Source organism: Camelus ferus, chromosome 27, assembly GCF_009834535.1.
Source record: "Camelus ferus isolate YT-003-E chromosome 27, BCGSAC_Cfer_1.0, whole genome shotgun sequence".
NCBI classification, from domain to species: Eukaryota; Metazoa; Chordata; class Mammalia; order Artiodactyla; family Camelidae; genus Camelus; species Camelus ferus.
In genome coordinates this window covers 11,252,445-11,274,275 of record NC_045722.1, presented here as the reverse complement: position 1 = coordinate 11,274,275, position 21,831 = coordinate 11,252,445, and the positions used below count along the sequence as shown (strand labels likewise).

The 21,831-nt window shown below is 46.1% G+C and overlaps 2 protein-coding genes across 2 annotated transcripts; both read left to right on the top strand.

Moving 5' to 3' along the window:
* Positions 1-12: 12 nt before the first annotated feature.
* Positions 13-13,665, top strand: LOC102510419 (tubulin polyglutamylase TTLL13-like). The gene is made up of 16 exons (XM_032469459.1): positions 13-1,978; positions 2,932-3,202; positions 3,549-3,589; positions 4,327-4,445; positions 5,859-5,989; positions 6,501-6,657; positions 7,183-7,326; positions 7,702-7,787; positions 8,062-8,293; positions 8,763-8,956; positions 10,377-10,562; positions 10,861-11,041; positions 11,323-11,502; positions 12,089-12,404; positions 12,784-12,890; positions 13,002-13,665. Exons 1-16 carry the CDS (start codon positions 1,882-1,884, stop codon positions 13,038-13,040), a joined length of 2,481 nt encoding a protein of 826 aa, XP_032325350.1. The 5' UTR covers positions 13-1,881; the 3' UTR covers positions 13,041-13,665.
* Positions 13,666-13,726: 61 nt separating this feature from the next.
* Positions 13,727-17,537, top strand: NGRN (neugrin, neurite outgrowth associated). The gene is made up of 3 exons (XM_006192585.3): positions 13,727-13,955; positions 14,360-14,470; positions 16,432-17,537. The coding sequence occupies exons 1-3, from the start codon at positions 13,792-13,794 to the stop codon at positions 17,042-17,044; spliced, it is 888 nt and encodes a 295-aa protein (XP_006192647.1). The 5' UTR covers positions 13,727-13,791; the 3' UTR covers positions 17,045-17,537.
* Positions 17,538-21,831: the final 4,294 nt, after the last annotated feature.

Sequence of the window (21,831 nt, the reverse complement as noted above, 5' to 3'; positions counted from 1 at the left end):
TTTCCCTTTTGTATCAAGTCTTAGCAAAGTGATAGTTTAATCACTTCCTCTGTTCTTGCCTCTCTGCTCGGTCTTCCTTTGCCCCCCACTGAGTTTTATTTCTTCATCCTATCCCTCCACCCGATTTGGCTCCCCCATCCATTTGCCCCTGTTGTAGCACATTCTTCGCCCACCTAGCCACCTTGAATTTTCCTACATCCCCAACGCTGAGCTGAATGTTCTCATTTCATGTGAAAACAAGGTGTCCTCACAACTTGAAAGTTGCAGGTCCTCTTAATACCCCCTTTTAACAGGTGAAGAGAACAGGTTTAACAGATGACAGAGGTTTAGTAACCTGTCCAAGTAGCTCAAAAGTAGTGCAGTCAGGACTGCAGCACAGGGCAGTCAGACACCAGAAGCTGCTGGGGCTGTGCACGTACGACCGACTGCCAGTTAATAAAGTCTCACTGAGATAAGGCAGAATATGCATCACAACCCATTTCATAAGAAAAAGTTTAAAATTTAAACTCCTATAAAGAATTTTTGGTCACCTTCATGTTTTTGGCAGTGATTTTAGCTTCATGCCTCTTTCTGCAAGGCCTTACCTTGCAGGCTCCAATAACATCACTTTATTTTGCTTGCTCTCTCTCTGAAGGTAGTGCAGATGACCATTATAGCAAAACTGGACTTTGTGTCCAAGGTGATGAGCCCAAATACGAGGATTTTCCAGTTTTTCCCTAGGGCTGATGTTTAGAGGAAAGCATTCTCCAGCAAAAAAATAAGTTTTTCCATAAAAAATTTTAAAAAGTCGAGTAGGTTTTCTTTATGGTGGTACTTCTCAGCCACACATACTTTGCGAATCATCAAGAAGGGGATTTAGATGGAAGCTTTTTCTAAGTTTGAATATGGAACACTTAGGAGGCCCTTTGTACTCAGAGCCCTGAGCTTTGAGCACAGTAGGAAGGTGAGAAGAGATAATCCAGCCCAGGGCCTCTCCACCTCTTTGCTTGCTTTTTAATGGAGGGTCTCTGATACTAAGGGGTTTTGGACTTGATCTAATGGGAAACTTTGAGAGTTTTAGGGAGGAGGATATAGCTCAGTGGTAGAGTGCATGCCTAGCATGCATGAGGTCCTGGGTTCAATTCCCAGTACCTATACTAAATAAATAAACCTAATTACCTCCCTCCGTTAAAAAAAAAAGTTTTAAATTGGGGAGCAGCAAGTTTACATTTTAGAAAGGATACTTAAGCTGCAGTGAATGAATGGATGCAGCAGGGAAGAACAGAATCAGGGAATCCAGTTAAGAGGTTGATGAATGGTGAAAATTCAGGCAAGAAATGACGGTTCAGGTACTAGAACAGTGCCTGGAACACTGCTTGTTGAAAGAGTAAGAAAAACGTGTGTCCTGGAAGGTAAGGGACTTAGAAGCATCTCTAGGAGAGGGTAACAGAGATGATGTCTTTACAGGTGCCCGTCCCCCATCCTCGGGTCACAAACAAGTTCAAAAAGTCTATGAATGAAAAATGACCATGTCTTTTTAAAGGTGGGAAAAATTTTAAGTGTCGTCTAGATTTAGGCACGTGGGATGAACTTAAAATGACAAATTGGGCTGAGTTTGGTAGAGGTGGTGATCAGAAGTCAAAGTGGCTGGACGTCAGGAAGAGACCACAGTGAAGTCTGATGAGCACCTTGAGGGCATGGGTGCTAATCACGACCGTCCCTCGTTAAGTGCTGAGACTGTGCTCAAGACATGGTAATTTTAAAAAAATGAAGAAAGGCAAGCAGGTATTTGTCCCGAGCACGACTTGGCCAAATCCGGTGCTTGGCCTGTGGGTTCAAGGAAAGGATCTGGGTAGGGCTTGAGCGAACCGGCGTGAAAGCGGAAAGACTGCAAGTCCCATTATGCATCCGGTCAGCTACAGCAGGAATTCGGCCTCGCGGGCCGCGGGCTTGATTCCACCGCCAGCCCCCGCCCAAGATGGCCTCGGCGGGCGCCCAGGTGGGTGTGGCTTTCGGGGAGGCCCCGCCCCCAGAACGCTGCTCTAATGGGAGCCTCCCTCGTGTCCATGGCGACGGCGGCGGCGGCGGCTGCCGGCTTGGTGAAGGAGGCGCCGCCGCCGCCGGGATCTCCGAGCTAGGCACGAACCCCAGGCGCAGTGGGGAGCGGGCTCCCCCTCGCGATTGGCCGGGACAACCAGTCCTGTGGAACAAGGAGGCGGCTCCGGAGGACCAGCAACGCCCAAGAAGAAGCAAGAGCCAGCTGAAGGGCGGACATGAACGACCAGCTGAGTCCAGCACCAGGCCGATAGGGGCAGACCCAGCAGCTCCTCCTCCTCGGAACCTCGGGTGGGCGGTGTCTGTCGGGGGCTCCCCCTTTGCTCTCAGAGCCCAAGGGGTCTTGGCCATTGGGTGCCTGGCCCCAGTGCATATAGAGAAACTGAGTCGTGGGACAGGGAAAAGGCTGGCCTAGGCGATCTTTGGTCTTCAGCTCTGTTTTAAAAGCAAAGCACCCCCTCCCCGCCCCAGCGCCCCAGCCATCCACCATCACATGGAAGAATAAAAAAGCTATGGTCATGGTCGCTGCCAGCTCAGATCAGCCCCTGAATGCTTCCTAGAATGTTATTTGGAGTGATCTTGGATGATGGGGGCTTGTCAGCGAATCCAACATCTCACGGGCAAACCACAGACCCCATTACCTACTTGGAAACATCGCATTCTGTAGTGGGACTGTTCTGTTCTGAAGGAGCAGCAACATTCCTTATAACACAATGAAGGTCCTTAGCTGGATTTCTGCAGGCCTTCCCGGGCCTGGCGGGAGGCCTGACATCCATATACATACATACATACATACATACATACATACATACATACATACATACATACATACACACATACGGGAGGTCTGACATCTATATATATATATATATTTCACTCCCACCCCTCTCCCTTCAGAATCTAAAAGGATGGAGCCAAGTACCTGTAAGACCAGTGAATCAGAGGAAGACTATGTTGAAGAGGAGGGATCTGAGGAGGAATGTGTTAAAGGGGAAGGTACCACCCCTTCTAACCCTTCTCAGCAGGCACTCTCAAAAGCTGACTGCAATGCATTTATGAATGGAGTTGCCTTATCCGTTGTAGCCAAGAAAATACCAAAGAAAGTCATAACCCCAGCTGACCCAGATGACGTAGAAGTTGGGAGGAGAAAGAAAAGGCGGAAACACAGGTAATGGTTCCCTGGACCCCCTCACTTGCTTAGCTCCAGAGTCATCCCCTGCCCTTCAACAGCTGGGATCCAAGGTCTTCCCTTTAGCCTAGGAAAGAGGACAGGGCATACAGGAGATCATTAACCTTTTGATACTACAAAAACAAAGAAAATTCAGAACAATTTGGGCTTGTCTAGTTTAGAATTTCAGCAAGTTGATATCATCCTGGCCTTTCCTTTGAATGGCTTCTAGAGAAAATGAATTGCACTGTGCATTTGTTGGGTGTCTCTTTATTGGGGTGCCTGGCAGCCCAGGGTCTATCCTTCTCTTCCACTCTTCCTGATTTCTGCTCTTCCTCCATTCCAGACCCTTGGCCATCAACCTGACCAACTGCAAGTATGAGAGTGGTAAGCACCCAGCTCGTCACTCACGCCACTGGGCATAAGAGGGCACTTAGGGCTGTGGCTTTCACCCTGGAGATGGTCCTCCAAGCTGCTCCCAGCCCCCAGATCTCGTTAGGCTGAGGCTGGTCTATAACCTGTACTGAGCCTCCTGGCTCAGCTACAGGCAGTTGAAACATCATAGTTCGAGTTTGTCTCAGTGGCAGGGCAGGAATCTCCACAGTTGGCTAACAACAACAAGAGAATGACTGAGGGTCATCATTGCTCCACTGTTCCTAGATTTTACCAGACATAAGATGAAACCAGGTTAAAACTGTTTTTTCAACTCAGATTTTGAGGGCGTTTCAGCAATTAAAAAAAAATCACCAGTTAGGTCAGTCATTTCTAACTCCCCTTATCCCCCCAACCCAGGCATCATACAAGGGGACCCCCAGAGTGTGAGGCGCCAGTGTGACCCCTACTAAGGGTCAGCTCTATGGGTCAGAAACTATCCTAATTGAGATAGAAGACTGACAAGGACAGGGAGCTAGGCTCTAGTTTTCTGTCACAGATTTTGGAAGGGCCCTGACAGCCTCATGAGCTTGGAACTGTCACATGGTAACTAGAGTGTGGAGCTGAGGTAAGAACTATCCCCCTCTCCAACCCACTCTCTGGTCAGGTCTGTTCCTGACCCGACCCAGCTACAGTCCCAGAGCTTGTTACCAGTGCCCAGGCTGGCTCCACTGACCTCCCTCTCTCCACAGTGCGTCGAGCAGCCCAAATGTGTGGCCTGAAAGAGGTGGGGGAGGACGAAGAGTGGACAGTGTACTGGACAGACTGCTCTGTTTCACTGGAACGAGTCATGGACATGAAGAGGTTTCAGGTACAACCTCCCCACCCCAGATCCTAAAGGGACTACCACTCCAGAATGACGACTTGTATCTTTCTGCCCAGGCACCTGAGGCTGCCACTCTGGGTGGCTGTACCCTTGTATAGAGTAGGAGAGATCATAGCCAGGGGCTTCTAAACCAAAGGAAATATTTTCTTCTTGGGCCTCTGGTACTTTTGTTATCTGAAGGAAGTGTCTGCTGGGCACATTCTATCTCAATATTTGCCGCTTACCTGGAAGCATCTGTGCTCAGCTGGCACCCTCCAGGGCGGGTGAGCCTATCCTAGGGGGAAGATTGGGAGGCAGCTCAGAGCTAACAGTAGAGCCAGCTAAATGATCCAGCCTTCTAAGCAGCTCAGCCTAGCTTCCGCATCCATTAAGAGTCAGTGTGGGGTCCTGCACAGCAGTGAGAAAGTCAGGAAAGATGGACCAGGGTCCACAAGCAGACTATTACTTCTTATCGGTATTTTTGTTACCCTCTGGTCTTTGTGGTGGTTCGCAGTAAAATAATTTTAAAATGTCTGCAAGCTTATTTTGAGATGAAGCTAAGCAGGGAGCTGAGACTGTAATGTGCCCACAAATCATGGGAGAAGATCCTGAGAGATAGACAGAGAGAGAGAGAGAGAGAGAGAGAGAGAGAGAGAGGGAGACGGCTAGACATACTCAAGAAGCCCCAAAGAAAGGGCAGGCAGGGAGCAGTTGTAAGATGAGGGTAACAGTAACAGCATTATTGAGGGTTCATTACACAGCAGACACTGTTAAGTGCTTTTTCATTCTCATGTCAATAAATTCTCAAAAAAATAGCCTTATGAAAAATAAATTTTAAAAAATTTTAAAGATACTCTTTATGTTAAGGACATAGGTTCAGGAATACGTGTTCACATAGCTAGTGCGGGGGAAAGCCAGTGCAAGAGCACTGAGCCTCCCAGCACCATGCACTGCAGGCCGAGCAGTGGGGGTTCCACCATGGCAACGCCTTGCCTTCTGGGAGTGCCAGGGCCGCCCATTCCCTGGAGCTGGTTCTTAGTTTCCTTTCTCCTTGGGGAAATGTTTTCGCATTTGCTTTGTGCCAACACACACCAGTTATTCCTACAGGACTGGGCCCTGGTAGTCTGAGGGATGTTACAAGGTGGCTGAAAGGCCCAAAGTCCTGGCTAGCCCTTCTCACTGCCCCTCATTTCCTAACCTTTCTGTGTATGTGTGTTTGGGGGAGAGGCCAATGGACAGATTCTCACCTACCTTAGGGAACCTTCCCTTTCTCCGTTGGGGTACTAGGTGCAGTGTTTACCTCCACTGTGACTTCTGCCTTGACCTTCCCAGTCCTTCTCCACTGGTACCTGGGATGCCCAGGCCCCAGGAACTGCCCTTTACTCTGGTGGGTAGTATAACCAACTGGCTCTGTTTCAGAAAATCAACCACTTCCCTGGCATGACAGAAATCTGCCGCAAAGATCTGCTGGCTCGGAACCTCAACCGCATGCAGAAACTCTATCCTACAGAGTACAACATCTTCCCCCGCACCTGGTGCCTCCCCGCAGAGTGAGTGATACTCCCCAGGTTGAGATACTTGGGGAGGAAAGGGTTCACCAACTCAGTTCTCACCAGACTCTGGCCTTGGGACCTAGAATGTCTTAGATGGATGGAAGTAGGAGAGTTTGGGCTGGTTAAAGAAAAGTAGGTCTCAAACTACTATGTATAAAATAAGCTACAAGAATATATTGTACAACGCAGGGAATATAGCCAGTATTTTATAAGAACTATAAATGGAGCGTAACCTTTACAAATTGTGAATATACTATATTGTATACCTTATATAATATTGTACATCAACAATAACTTATATAATATTGTACATCGACTATACTTCAACTTAAAAAAAAAACCCAGGGGGAAAAAAAGGAAAAGAAAAGTAGGTGTGAGACTGAGTACTCCAGCAAGAGCATAGACTGGATAACAGGAAGAAGTCCACAGGGACAGCCATCATGCACAGAAACCCTCTGACCAGCCATCATGCACAGAAACCCTCTGACCAGCCCCTCTCTGCACATAGCTACGGGGACTTCCAGTCCTATGGTCGTCAGCGAAAAATCCGCACTTATATCTGCAAGCCAGACAGTGGCTGCCAGGGACGTGGCATCTTCATCACCCGAAATCCACGGGAGATCAAGCCAGGAGAGCATATGATCTGCCAGCAGTACATCTCCAAGGTGAAGGGTGCCTCAGTACCACCAGGTCCCTCTGCCAGCACTGGGGTGCCCCATCTTTCCCAAAGCCAGGGAGGCTAGTTTTAGGCCTCCACCCTTCCTGCTATCCCATGTCAATCTTGGAGGCAGTGTGGAGCCAACCTGCTCTGAATCTGAGTTTTTTTACTTTCTAGATATGTTGTGATCTTGAGCAAATTTCTTAACTTTTCCACGCCTCAGTTTCTTCATTTATTAGTGGGTATAAAAACAGTAACTACTTTATATGGTTATTGTGAAAATTAAATGAGTTATTATGTATTTGAAGCACTTACAACAGTTGGTGGAACATATTAAGTACTTAAAAAGTACAGTCAGCCCTCCATAGCCACAGATGTGGAAACTGTGGCTATGGAGGGCTGACTGTACTATGCCACTTTATATGAGATTCATGGATTTTGGTATCCCTGAGGTGTCCTGGAGCCAATCCCCTGCAGATACTGAGGGACCACTGTATTATTATTTTTCCCCGGTGGATTTGCATGCTCTCAGCCCTTCCTCATTGACGGCTTCAAGTTTGATATGCGAATCTACGTCCTGATCACATCCTGTGACCCTCTTCGGATCTTCATGTATGAGGAGGGCCTGGCCCGCTTTGCCACCATGCCCTACATGGAGCGCAGCCACAACAACCTGGTGAGGGGCCAGGTGGCAGTGCTGGGAGGCGGGGCAGCACTCTCTTCTCTTCCACTGCCAGTAGTGCTGAGGTTCTATGGAAAAACCAGGTAGAGGCTTGTCTCGCAGCTAACTTATCATGCATGAACAGGCAGTGAAGCCTGTGAGCACCTCAGCACCTAGCTGGGAGGAGAGCATTCAGGGGGTGGTGACTGCAGAAAGGCCATGCCTGCAGGAATGGCACACTCTTCTCCCCAGCTTACAGGACAGTCCTTGGTGAAGAGGGACAGGAGATGAGCCATCCTGGGGAGGGGAGGGCAATCAAAAGGCAACAAAGGGCTGGAGAGGAGAGTTGAGTGGAAGCAGTCTGAGACCACATGGCCACTGTCTTCCCAGGATGACGTCTGCATGCACCTGACCAACTATGCTATCAACAAACACAATGAGAATTTTGTCCGGGATGATGCTGTGGGCAGTAAGAGGTATGCCCTACTCTGTTTTCTCCTCTTTCTCTGTCCTTTAGCCCCACAGTCTCAGCAGCCCATGAAACTGAGATGGCTCATGTGAGGTTGAGCTGGCTCAGCCTTTATAGACCCCTGTACTGTGCCTGACCACCAAGGGCAGCCCCAAACCCCACCCTGTAACTAAGCCCTGCTCCAAGCTCATGGCAGCCCTTTAAAGCACAAGAAACCGACACATGGAATTAGGGTTAGCATTAGTCCCCACTGGTCTTCCTCTGAGCACTGGGCCTCACAGGAAGCTGTCAACACTCAACACCTGGCTGCGAGAGCATGGCTACGACCCCCAAGAGCTATGGGGGGACATCGAGGACATCATCATCAAAACCATCATCTCAGCACATTCTGTTCTTCGCCACAACTACCGAACCTGTTTTCCCCAATATCTGAGTGGAGGTACATGTGCCTGTTTTGAGATCCTTGGTTTTGACATCTTGCTGGACCACAAGCTGAAGCCCTGGCTGCTGGAGGTGAGGATTATCTCCTGGGCTTTACAAAACCAAGGTCCACCCCTGAACAGGACACCTGGGATAGAAGTGTACGCAGGTGGTGGAACAGAGAATGGGGGACACAGAGGCACAAGGGTGGACAGGAACTAGAAAGTGTAATACCTCTGCACTTTTGACCTGCTGAGTCCAGTCTTAGTGGTCTCTGGTCTCCACATAACAATCCAGGTTTTGGATCCCAAGTGTTCCTCATGTAAGCCTTACCTTTAAGGACACTATAGCTATAGTCAGGCTGTCTGATTTGTCCTCACCAGCCTGTGTGTTGGAGGGTTCTCTGTGGCAGAGTCCTTCAGCCTTGGAAGTCAGAACATTGAGACTCCTTGGTTGAGGCCACTGGAGGGGGATGTCTCCTAGACCCTCCAGCTGGGCCTGCAAGAATCATGACCTGCTCAGGTGGACTAGGAGAGGGATGAATAATGACTCCTCCTGGCAGGTAAACCACTCTCCAAGCTTCACCACTGACTCACGCCTTGATCGGGAAGTGAAGGATGCACTTCTCTGTGATGCCATGACTCTTATCAACCTCCGAGGCTGTGACAAAAGAAAGGTGATAGAGGAGGACAAGCGGCGAGTCAAGGAGAGGCTTTTCCAGTGCCACCAACAGCCACGAGAAGCCAAGGGCTCCAGGTGTTTGACATGTGTTTAGTCATGTAACTTACCTTCCTTGCTATTAGTTTCCTGAGAGTATAAGTCCTTCTCTAGATGGAGACGGCAGCCTAGGGCTGACTAGCTATTAAAAACAATTTTCTTGCATAGATAATACATCATGTATCATAGATAATATCTTCAAAATTCAAAAGACACAGTGAATAGTCTCTCTCCTACCCTCCTCCAACTACTCAGTTTTCTTCCCTGGAGCCAATCAATGTTTCTGGGGTCATGTATATACTTTCACAAACATTTATGCACATATATATGTGTATTTATATAAACTGTTTTTCTCCCTTTATCTACCCAGACAGTAACATAACTTTCTCACACTCTGTACCCAATGTATTTTAGAGCTATTTCGTATTAGCACATAAGGAACTTTATGTGGTTTTATTGGCCATTTTTTTTTTAAACAAAGCTCCTCTATAAACCATTTCCTAAGAAAGTTTATAACGAAAAAACACAGAAAACATTTAGTTATTCAATAATAGGGTAATGTTTAAATCAGTATTGTTTACCCACTGTTGTTTAATTTTAAGATGGGTTTAAAACATGGTAATTTGTTGCTGACACCAAATTATAATTCATTAATGATAATAAAAATGAACTGGAATCGATTTAGGATTATTTCTATAATAGCATCACTCTTCACCACTTGCATTGCAATATGCAGGACCAGTGTGTATTTGATTTGCCGTGATATCCTGAGGGCCTGGCACACAGCAGGCATTCAGATGTTTGTGTGAACAAAGGTGAAGTGTAACTGTAAGATACCCTAGGTATTCCCATGAGACTGACGGTGCATGTGACTGTTAGGAATCATGCCTTTCAATGGGGAAAAAAGGTTAAAAACTACTGGACTTAATAAAAGTACAATCATAGACTCACTAGAATACTAGGCCATTTTAAAATGTTGTATGATCCCATTTTCTTCTAAAACAAGGAAGGAAAGGAAGGAATAAAGAACAAGTGAGTGGCAAGGCAGGATTCAAACTCAGTAAGTCCTGCCCCAGAGTCCATGCTCATAGCCAATATGCTAATTTCATAGTAAGATTAGAGGTTTCTAGCTTCTTTCTGCTCTTCTAAATTTTCTTTAATTAACATATACTACTCTGTAATCAGAAACCTAAAATATTATGATAACTTGGAGTGCTAGTTTATGAATGGATGCCTTTATATTTATGATGAAAACCAGATTTCTGGAAGTCAAGCCTGTTTTCATGGATACACACAGGTGGGACTGGCCATAGATGGGCCTGGTAGCTTTCATCACACAGGCAGGGGCCAGAAAGGCCATTAGCTAGCAGGAGGTTCTCAATGCCTTAGCCAGCCTTCCTTTCCCTGTTGAACATTCTCACAGTCCTTCCCTGACTCACCCTGAGCTTGGTTTCCATAGGCGAGAACAAAGTGAGTCATCCCATGCAGCACTGCTGGACCAGGAACGCTATGAGGATGCCCACCTTGGGGGGTACCGGCGGATCTACCCTGGGCCCAACACAGAGAAGTATACACCCTTCTTCAAGCACAATGGCTCCCTCTTCCAGGAGACGGCTGCTTCCAAGGCCAGAGAGGAGTGTGCCAGGTACTTTGCCCTGCACTCTCCTCTGTCCACTTGTGTGGGGGCAAATCCTGAAGCTGAACTGCTCCTCTGCAGGGTGGAGAGGAAGCCAGATACTTGAGGAAAGAGGAATGGAGTTATAAATTCTATCAGACTCTTAATGACTCAGTTTAGTAGGCTTTCCCATCTTCCCCCTCCTTCCTTTCCCATCAGTCCTCAGAGCAGATCATAATTTCCTGCTTTCTCCCCATCCCTATTTTCCCTCACCCCTCTTCTCCCGAACACAATTTCTCCAGTATCTGAAGCTGCTATGTCTTGTCAGGCAGCAACTGGAAGAGATCCGCCTTAAGCAGGAACAGCAGGAGACCTCAGGCAATAAGAGACGAAAGGAAAACAAGGACCAGAACCAGGGTGAATCGGCAGGGGAGAAGAGCCAGTCCAGGGCCCGGCTCAGGAGCCTTTCCACCCACTTGGCTTACAGGAACCGGAACCGGGAGAAAGAGGTGTCAGGGGTTTTGTGGCTCTTGCTTTTCTGCAGGAAAACAGGTTGGGACTACTAGAGAAGAGGAGTCTCTTCTCCTCCTGTACAAGAGAGATGAGTTCCTAATCAGTACACTGAATCTGACTTTTTGGAACAGGAGGTGAGAGAGTGGATAGCAAAGGGACCCTCCCACTAAGGTCAGGGAAGGGACAAAGATAGAGCGGGCAGGAGTCTTGCAGCCATCCTTGTGGATGATAGGGGACTCATTGGAGATCCTGCATTCATCTCTCATGTACCTTGCAGCTGCCACCAGTACACCTGGACACCATGCAGCCTCAAGAAATTGTGGAAGAGGAGGAGCTGGAGCGGATGAAGGCCCTGCTACAAAGGGAAAATCTCATCCGAAGTCTGGGTATTGTAGAGCAGCTCACCCGCATTCTGCACCCCAGCCACCAGGGCCAGAAAAAACTTCACAAGTATCGGGTGAGAGTCCCTACACAGCCTCTCACAGAACAAGGGAACAAGGGCTATACTGGCACATGGTGGTGGCCACAGCCAAGGAGGCTAATGTGATGGTATCTGGCAGTGGAGCCTGGGAAAGCAGGGTATGCTGGACCTTGGGAAAGGGTCTGTTGGTTCCTTTTGCATCTGTTCCCAAGCTCCCTTGTTTTTAGTAATGACATCCAGCAAAGTGCAGCTCCCAACCTCCTCACTTACAAGAGACTTGTTCTCTATATTCCTGTCTTGCAGTAACCCAAACTCATGACTGACAACTAACAAGGCCACCACCCTCAGTGGCCTCTGTGTAATTCGTCCCTATCACTGCCAGTGCCATGGCTCTAATGGGAGAAAAGTAAACAGTTTTGGGCCAACAAAACAGCTGCCGAATTCACTGTTCCCTCGGCTAGTAGAAAACCTGTTGGGTCCTCTGTTTTTGTTGAACCCTAAAGGAGTAGCTGGTTAAACAGTGGCCACAGCCTAGAAGAGATTTCTTTCAGTTATCTATTTTCTTCCACCATTCCATCCAGACTCACAAGAAATGTGGTAAGGGGCTGCTCTTCTCCTCTAGCCTAGATTTCACCAGGACAGGCTGGGCAGTCAAGAACTGCAATCTGTGAGTTTGGTCCCATTGGTCCTCCTGAGAAGGGCTGCCAAAGAGCAGGTTCCTCACTTCCTGCATCCAGTTCAGCCCCACGAGTTGATCCCCAGGATCTTAGGGCCACCGTCAAGCATGAATGCTGCAGTTCCACATCATTCCTGGTGCCATCTGCAGCCCAAGAACTTCAACTGGATAAAAGCTCCAGCAGCCATCGGCCTCTGTTCATTGTCAATGAAGACATCTGGAAGGCACTATTTTCCCAGTGCCAGAGTCAGCCTTACGAGCCGTAAGTATGCAAAACCAGCTTTGGTCACTCTGACTCGTGCAAATTCCCACTAGCAAACATTACAGCTGGGATGCTTCCAAAATATTATATGGCACTTCCAGCAGTGTGGGAATGAGGAAGGTACTGGACCCATTTATTTACCTCCTATGTACTAGACCCTGGTTATAGAAATAGCAGAAATACAGTCCACAGCACTCAATAAACAGTAACAGGGATGTGGACAAGTAAACACACCAATTACAATACAGCGTGGTACTGATGCTGTAGGGAAGCATGGGATGCCATTCCTCTGTGTTGGGAACTGGGCAACAGTTGGGAAAGAGGTGAGCAAATCTCTTCTGTGAATATCAACTCAGGGGGACCCATGTTTCCACTGCAGAAGGCCAAGCCAGCAGAAGACTAGAAGCCATAAACCAAGCCCTGGCAGGACGAGTGTCATCCTCTTTAACCCCAAGCCAGGGCCATCTTCTGCAACGGGAAAGAGTGGTAAGTGGCTTATGGATTGAATGCACCTTGCCCTCCATGCTAGACTCTGGAAACAGAGCAGCCAAGGCCCAGGATCTCACCCTCTGCCCTGCCTCTGCACCCCTGCTGTAGCACAACCCTGCACTCCTGGACAGCAGGCACCACAGGTAAATGCAGGAAGGAAGCCCAGCACTCAGGCTCTCCTGGAGAGCCCCCTTCAGGTTTCCAAAGGGGCAAAGGGTCTTCAATCTTTGCTAACTCAGACCGCCACCAAACTTCAGTTTGAAAAGCCCTGGCCAGGAACCCTATTTGCATAAGGCAAAACACAAAGACGCCCATAATTCCTCAATTCCATAAGATTATTTCCGGATCAGTAAAGACTATAAGATGAAGAGAAGCCAGGGCGATGTGCTCATCTCTAACCTTCAAACCTCAGCCTGGATTTACCACTAGATGATGGGTCTGACCCCTGGGTGAGGCCCGGGACGGGAGGTTATCTGGGAGACAAGAAGCCCCTTTCCCAGAGGAGCCGAGTCCCCACGGCACGGGACTGTCGCCATCAGTGGACCGCCAAGAAGACGCCCTTCCCGCCGCCGTGGCGGAGACAGGCCGGCCTGGGCAGCCGTTGGGGCAGAGGGGCGGCTTTTGGCAACTGAACCCATCTTTTTATTAAAGTTCATGCCGTTTTGCAGGCGTGTCCTCTACCTCATTCCCGCCCGCGAATGGCAGGGAAGTCTCCTCCATAATTACAGTCAGGAAGGGTGGGCCTTGGAACGGTTCAAGCTCTGAAGTCACGCCCTCAGCCGGAAGCGGGAAGGAGGCGCAATCAACCCAGCTTCCTGCCTGCCCCCGTTACTTCCGGTTCCGCTCCTGGCTTCCGGTGCTGAAGCGTTTTGGGTTATTGAGGGCTGTTTTTGTCGACATGGCTGTTGCTCTGAACCTCTTGCTGGGCGGGCGTGTACGTGCAGCGGTCGCTCGCTGTGGGTTCGCGACCCGAGGGGTGGCGAGCCCAGGCTCTATCGGCCGCGAGCCGGACCCCGATTCTGACTGGGAGCCGGAGGAGCGGGAGCTGCAGGAGGTGGAGAGGTACCAGCTCCTTCCCGGGCCCTCAGCCTGAAACAAGGCCTCGTACCCCGGCGCCCCAGGCCTCGCCCTCTTGGCCCATAGGCGTTCTGCCGTGGCGTCCGCAGCGGCCCTTATTTCTCACCCGTTGTCAGGGGCGCAGAGTGTTAGCTCCCTTGGGACCACGGGTCCCTTCACCAGTGACGTATTTCATCGCCCGCTTAGAGAATTCGGCAGCAGCTTGTGGACTGCTGTTGTTCTAGGTGTTAGACTTACGGGGCGGTGTACTGAGCAAATCTGGGCTGGCTTATATGGCCAGGTTGCCCTTGCAAAGAGATGCGGGTTGGGCGCCCTGTGTTTAGCCCAAGGCTCTTAAACTACCCATCTAGCTTCCACGCATGGCTGCTGCCATTGGTTCTCTCCCCTAGAGCCCTGAAACGACAGAAAAAAGCCATCCGGTTCCAGAAAATTCGAAGGCAAATGGAGGTGCCAGGTGCCCCGCCCAGGACCCTGACGTGGGAAGCCATGGAGCAGATCCGGTAAGACTCTTGGTAGTTCGGATCTGCTGTGATGAGAAGTGAATGATATTGGGGCCTAAAACGCTGTTTTTATATCTTTTACTTTTTAGTATTTAAGATTTCTAACAGAAAAGTGAAATAAAACGAACTTCACTAAGACCCTCATCTAGGTTTAATAGTTTTTAACTTTCTGACATGGTTCATTTTTGCTGAAATTTTTAAATAGTAAATTGCAGGCGTCACAACATTTAACTCCTTTAAAGTAGATCATGACGTTCTTGACTAAGTTCCAGGGATGGAGCTTCCATGGTTTCATTTCTCTGAAGGGAGGATCCATATATTAGAAAAGAGATCCTTTTTTAAATGTGAAGTTTTTTGTTTTGAATAGGTAATATATTACATATGGCTCAAAATTAGAACAGTATAACATGACATGTATTAAGAAGTATTAATCCCACCCAGTCTCCTCTGGAGACTATTTTAAATAAAGTTTTCTGTGTCATTTTCTAGGTTTCCTTATGCAAATACAAACAAGCAAGTATGAATATAGAATTTTATTTTCACTTCCTTGATCACAAACAGTGTAATACTATGCTGTTCTGCACTTTGTTTACTTAACATATTTTTACACTTCCCGAGAGAGCTCCTCATTCTTTTTTGTAGATGCACAGTAAACTGTAGTTTATTTTACCAGTCTTTTATGGTGGACACTTGGGTTGTTTCCACCCACGTGCTGTAACAAGTAGTGCTCTAGTGCATAACTTTGTATACACAGCATTTCACATATCTGTCAGAAGTCTTTGTACATTTCCAGAAGTAGGGTTGCTGAATCTAAGAGCAAATGGATTTGCCATTTGATAAATATTGCTAAGTAGCCCTCCATAGGTCATGTACCATTTTTCCATTCCCATTAGAATGACTCTGGAATTGAGACTTAGAGTAAAGGGGATTCTGAGAGCTGATCAAGATTTTATGAGGCTGTAGCACCTTTGTCCTGTCAGCTTCCTCTCCTGTCTTGGATACCAGCTTTTTCAACGCTTACATCTTCCTACTTATCACCTCCCCTTTTGTGATCAATATAAATATCATTTTATGACAAAGAAAAAAAAACAGACCGTTAGGTAAGAACCATTTAAAGTTTCTTGGTCTTCCTCCTTACCTTCCATTCCCATTACCTTACACTTTATTCACATCTCAGGGGAAGTGGTAGCTCTTCACTAGTCTAGAACCAATCCTCTGGGTTCTCTAGGTCAGATCCCTACCTAATTGATGACTGCCTCCATTTCAACACCACTGAACTGAGCCTCAATAGGAAAATTTGCTCATGGCATTCTGCCACTTAAAATCCTTTCTTCACTGTTGCTTTGGGATAAACTCCAGAATCACTAAGCATGATACAATCTTGCTCCTTCTCACACTGTCACACAAGTTGAGCTGTTCCCAACAAAGGTGATGTACATTTTGTATTTCACATGCTTCTCACTCTGCCATTATTACCTTTGCTCTTCTTCCTCCCCACTCCCCTCTGCCAGCTTATTAAGGCTCAGCCTTTCAGACCAGCTCTAGCACAGACTTCCTGAAGCAATTCCTGGGCCACACTGCAAGTGTTGTGATAGCCTGTCCCTGGGTCTCTGAGTGCTCTCACAGCATCCTCTGCTGTGACACTTGTCATAGTGTTCTTACCTGTCTCCACCACCAGATTGTATGTTCTTTGAAGAGAAGGACAGTCTTCATGCATCCCCAGGTTTTAACTGGGGCCTGGTATGCAGTGGAAGGTGGTCAGCTGATATGAAATAAAGTTACTTGAGTGGCTGAGTATTGTCAGTGCACAGAAATGGAACACAGCCATTTAGTAGCACAAAATAGAGACTATGTTTGCAGTTTTTCCAAGCCCTCTTTCCATGTATTTATTGCTAGTATTATCAGTTAACTATCTTGATAGGAGACTTCACAGATTGAAAACCTGTTTCTTTTTTTCTTAGGTATTTACATAAGGAATTTGCAGAGTCCTGGTCAGTTCCAAGATTGGCTGAAGGCTTTGAGGTCAGCACCGATGTGATTAGAAGGGTTTTAAAAAGCAAGTTTGTACCCACATTGGAACAAAAACTGAAGCAGGATCAAAAAGTCCTTAAGAAAGTTAGGCTTGCCCCCTCGCTCCGGCAGCTCCCAGGCTCTGGGGTTACCTTGAAACCACTTTCTGCAGGCCATTCTGTATCAGGCTCTTTGCTGATGCCGGGGGATGAAGTCTCATCCAAAGGCCATGTTCACATCACAGCATTGAGAGTGATCAAATCGAACACTCACAGTACAAATACACCAAGGAGACAGAAGGGAAGGAATAAAGGAATCCAGGGCCTGGAGGAGGAGAGCTTCATGCCTGTTACTGAAGCCCTAGGTCATCTGAGAGAGCTGCAGAAGTACTCCACCAATGATTGTGAGGGCACCAGGGCAACTGACTGTGATGGATGGCCGAGTGACAAGAAGCTGGAAGAGTTGAAGGCAGGGGAGCCAGATGACCAGAACTTTAGCAACAAAGTAGTACAAAGGGGGCGAGAGTTCTTTGACAGCAATGGGAACTTCCTGTACAGAATTTGAGCGGAACCTGGCTTGTGGTGATGCTTCTCGAAACACAGCTGAGCAAGTGTATTTGGATCTGCCTGGATTTCTGTGGATGGATTATCCACCTTGGAATGGGGGGAAATGATGAGCCTGGAATGTGAGATGAAAGCTGCTTAGATCTGAACCTGACAAAGGGGAGAGAACTTCACAGAGCAGATATGTATGGAAGAAGGGTGAGTGACTGGCTGGGTGGATTCCAGCCTCCTGGATCACTGCTCCTAGTCTGACCTGTGTGGATCTTCAGGATTTACCCTTCTTTCCTGGGCTCTTTGTTGAAACCAGCCTGTGTTGTGTTGCATGTGTTGTTAGGAGTTTTTGTGATACTTTCAGTATATGTTTGGGAGGAAATGAAAAATTTGCGTTTTCACCTCATTTACTTTTTGATTAATGAACTCTTTTAACAGTTCTGGAACTGCTTAGTCCATTGGTTGATTTCATTATGTGCGAAATAAAGTAAAATGTAGCAGTCTGTGTTGATTGGTGCTTTCTGGGTTTGGGAGGGTTTCCCTGTGAAGGGAAGGGAAGAGGCAAAGGGTCCCTTGTCTAAATATTGGGAGAGAGATGGGGCTAGAGGAACCCCCAACAAAGAGCTCTGTGCAGATCAGTCCTACTCAGTGATGGATTTTTTTTTCTATTAAAAAAAAAAAGCTGAAGTAGAGTTGATTTTTAATGTTTCAGGTGTACAGCAAAATGATGCAGTTATATATAAATCTATTCTTTTTCAGATTCTTTTCCATTATAGGTTATTATAAGATACTGAATATAATTCCCTGTTCTATATTATACAGCAGGCTCAGTGATGGATTTTGACAGCTAAAAACTGGATATTAGGCCTTCCCTAAACACCCAATCTAAAGTGGCTACTCTGAGGAGGTGGGTATAGCTCAGTGGTAGAGCACATGCTTAGTTAGCATGCACATGATCTTGGGTTCAATCCCCAGTACTTCATTAAAAAAAGTAGCTCCTCTTTTAGTTGCTAGGGCTCTGAAAGAGATTGGGGTATGGGGGTTTGACAAAACAAAAGAAAAATATGCAAAACAAGCAAAGACTTAAGGGCTCTCAACATAATCTCTAGCCACTTCTAAAAGGTTAAGTATCTTACAGTTTTTATCAGATTTTTACAAAGGTATTGTGATTTGCACAAGAACAGCTGCTAGGCCCCCTTTTACAAATAAGGAGCTGGTCTCAGGTTTTTGGATATGCCCAAGACCACACAGCTGCAAGTGAGTGACAGCACTGAGACTGCGGGACTTGAACTCAGTTCTGATTCTCTCTTTTTTTTTTTTTAATTGAGTTATAGTCAGTTTACAATGTCGTGTCAGGTCTGATTCTTAATTCAAGGCTTTTAAAATTCCAGAAATCTAGCACTGCCTGGCATAATTTCTGTTAATTTACTGATTGTTTTAGAAATACTTAACACTGGAAAGCGATTATCAATGGACCAATAGAATGAGACATGGCAAGCAACATAAGAGTCCAATGACAGTTTTCAACGATGTCTCACTTTAACAATTTACCAACAAAAAATGGCTCAGAATTTGAATATATGAAGGATATTTAATGAAAACATTGATATTCCAACCCTGTCATTCCCAGTCTGTTCATGTATCTCACTGCTATTTCAAATGCTATTAATAGCAATTGCAACATCACTGATTACTGTTAACTTGAGTGTTCAGTAAAAATGGCAAGGCCCTATCATATGCCAATCAAAGTTAGAAAATCCACATTCTGGTAACAGCAGTGGACAGATAGGACCTTGTTATCCCTGCTCTGTCACTATCATGTAACAAACGTTTATCAGTATTTTTATGATTTTAAAAAAATGGTATTTTGCCATTAGAAACTTATAGGCATTTCGGAGGAGCAAGATGCTATTTGTTTAAACTTCCATTTATGACTCCTGCAAATTGTGCCCTTTCCCCAGGGGGCTATGGAAAATTAGAAGCTTTTATTGCAAGCTTGGATATGTTTTCCATTTGTCTCATCCCATACCATTCTAATGCTCACTAAGCTTAAATCTTTTTTTCCATTCTTGCAAATACTGGTCTTTTAAGGCTTTTGCATTTACTAATTCTTTGTCCCCAGATTTTCACTTGGCTTGCTCCTCGGTTCTTGTCATTCAGGTCTCAGGTCAATGTTGCTTTCTTAGGCCTTCCCTAATCACCCAGCTCCCTTCATGTTCTATCACCACACCTTGTTTAATTTTCCCCAGTATTTGAAATATATTACGACTGTATTATTTGTCATCACCCACCTTTCCCGCATTACAAGGTAGATCCCATGAGTGCAGGAGACCTGTCTGTGTTCATTGCTGTAGTTCCAGCTCTCAACATAGATTTCAATATTGGTTGGGTGAATGAAGAAATGAATAGGGAACTTGATACCTATCAGCTGGTCCACAATGGCAGAAAGCTGTGCATTTTACATTTGCCAGCCTACACATCCAGAACTCAGCCAGCAAGGCCTAAGCTTCCTGTAGGTCGACCTGTTCTTGTTCTGTCCTGTCCTGTCACTGTGTCTCAGATCCTAATCCACCAGCACTGAGGTGTTCTGGGGAACTGTCCCCACTCCCACCCCCACAGCCCCAGCCCAAGCTGGGAGGCTGGAAAGGGGGAGGGAATCATTCAGCCTGTGTTCCACTGGGCCAGGGTCTTAGGACCCCATAGTGCTCTGTCCCCAGGCAGTCCTGTTTTAGGACATGATGAAGGACTTTGACACCACACTGGATGAGGTGGAGCTGCACTTTGGGGACACAGGTGAAGCATCTGATGGAGGACGCAACAGATGACAAGGCAACATTGGACAAGACTGTGCCCAAGTTGGAGAGAAAGTGACTGGGTGGAATGGGCACCTCAGCAATCCTGGGGCCAAGCTCTAGAGGCTGCAAACTATAACAGAAGGGATTTAAGTCCCTCCACCCTTGAGGGTACATATGTCACTTATCTGCAAAGGGCCACTTCTACCTCTCTGTGCAGCTGAGATTCAAGCTAAGGAGGGGTGGGTAGGGGGAAGCTTAGTAAAAAATACCAGATGAGCTCTTGAACCCTAGTGTGAGCATAAGAGCTTTGTTTGTTTTTTGCTTAATCTATTACAGAAATTTTCAAACATTCAAAAGTAGAATATTGTAATGCAATGAACCCCTGTGTACCCATCACCCAGCTTTAACATTTAACAAATGGCCCATCTTTTTTCATTATCCTGCATACTTGCCCCACATCTCCCCCTGGCTTATTGTAAGGCAAAGCCAGACATCATATTATTTAACTGGTAAGTACTTCAGTATGTGTCTCAAAGAGATAAGGACTGCTTTTTAACATAGGCATATAAGCCATTACTACACCTTGAAATTTTTAGTAATTCTTTAATATCAGCTAATCAGCTAATATCCTCATAGTATTCTGGTTAATTTCTTTGAATTGGGATCCAGACAATGCATCATGTCATTATGGCCCAGAAGTCTCTTTTATTCTAAAGTGGTTTACCCTTCCACTTTCTTCTCCTTGTCATTTGACAGATCATTTGACCCATATAATTTTCTGCATTTTGGATATGGTTGATTTTATCCTTACAGTTTTTTTTTTAACTTTTTTTATTGAGTAATAGTCATTTTACAATGTTGTGTCAAATTACAGTGTAGAGCACAATTTTCCAGTTATACATGAACATACATATATTCATGGTGTATTTTATCATATTCTAACTATTCCCTGTATTTCCTATGAACTAGTAGTTAGGTTTTTTTTTTTAATTGAAATATAGTCAGTTTACAATGTTGTGTCCATTTCTGGTGTACAGCACATTTCAGTCATACATATACATACATATATTCATTTTCATACTCTTTCATTACAGGTTATAACAATATATCAAATATAGTTCCCTGTACTATACAGAAGAAACTTGTATACATATTTTATATATAGTAGTCAGTATCTGCAAATCTTGAACTCCCAATTTATCCCTTCCCACCCCCTCCCCCACTGGTAACCATAAATTTGTTTTTTATGTCTGTGAGTCTGTTTCTGTTTTGCAAATAAGTTCATTTGTCTTTCTTTCTTTCTTTTCTTTTTTTGATTCCACGTATGAGTGATATCATATGGTATTTTCCTTTCTCTTTCTGGCTTACTTCGCTTAGAATGACGATTTCCAGGTCCATCCAAGATCTCGAGGTTTGATCATGTTTAGCTCTCGGCAATGGGTGATGCTGTGTATTTCCTATGCATCTCACCAGGAGACGATGATGTGATGTTACCACTGATTAATGAGTTCAGATATGTCAGCCAGATCTGTCCATTATAATATCTCTTACAAGATCTTTTCCCCAACAAGGTAGATATAGATCATTACCATCACTCCTGAAAATTCACTAATTTTCTTCCCAATTTTCATTCCCAAAGTCAATCACTTTTCTGAAGTTTTTCTTGCTCAAGAAGCTGCTATAAACGGCATCATATACATGACACTCTCGTGTCTGGCTTCTTTCGTCTATTCAGTTATTTTTACTGTATGAACACGCCACAGTTTATTTATTCATTTTCCCACTAAGGGCATTAATGAGTGAAAATTCCGGTATCCAAAGGTAACAGCTGGCGGGACTGCGCGTCCATTGGCTCCTAAGGCGTTCCTCTTCTCTCCCCTCACACCGGCCCCGCATCTTCATGCGTCTCGCCTGAGGTTCGGCCGCAGTTCGGAAGCCCTAGAGTTCCTGGCTGGAGGCTAAATTTGTGAAGTAGATTTGATTGACAGCCAAGATCCCCAGT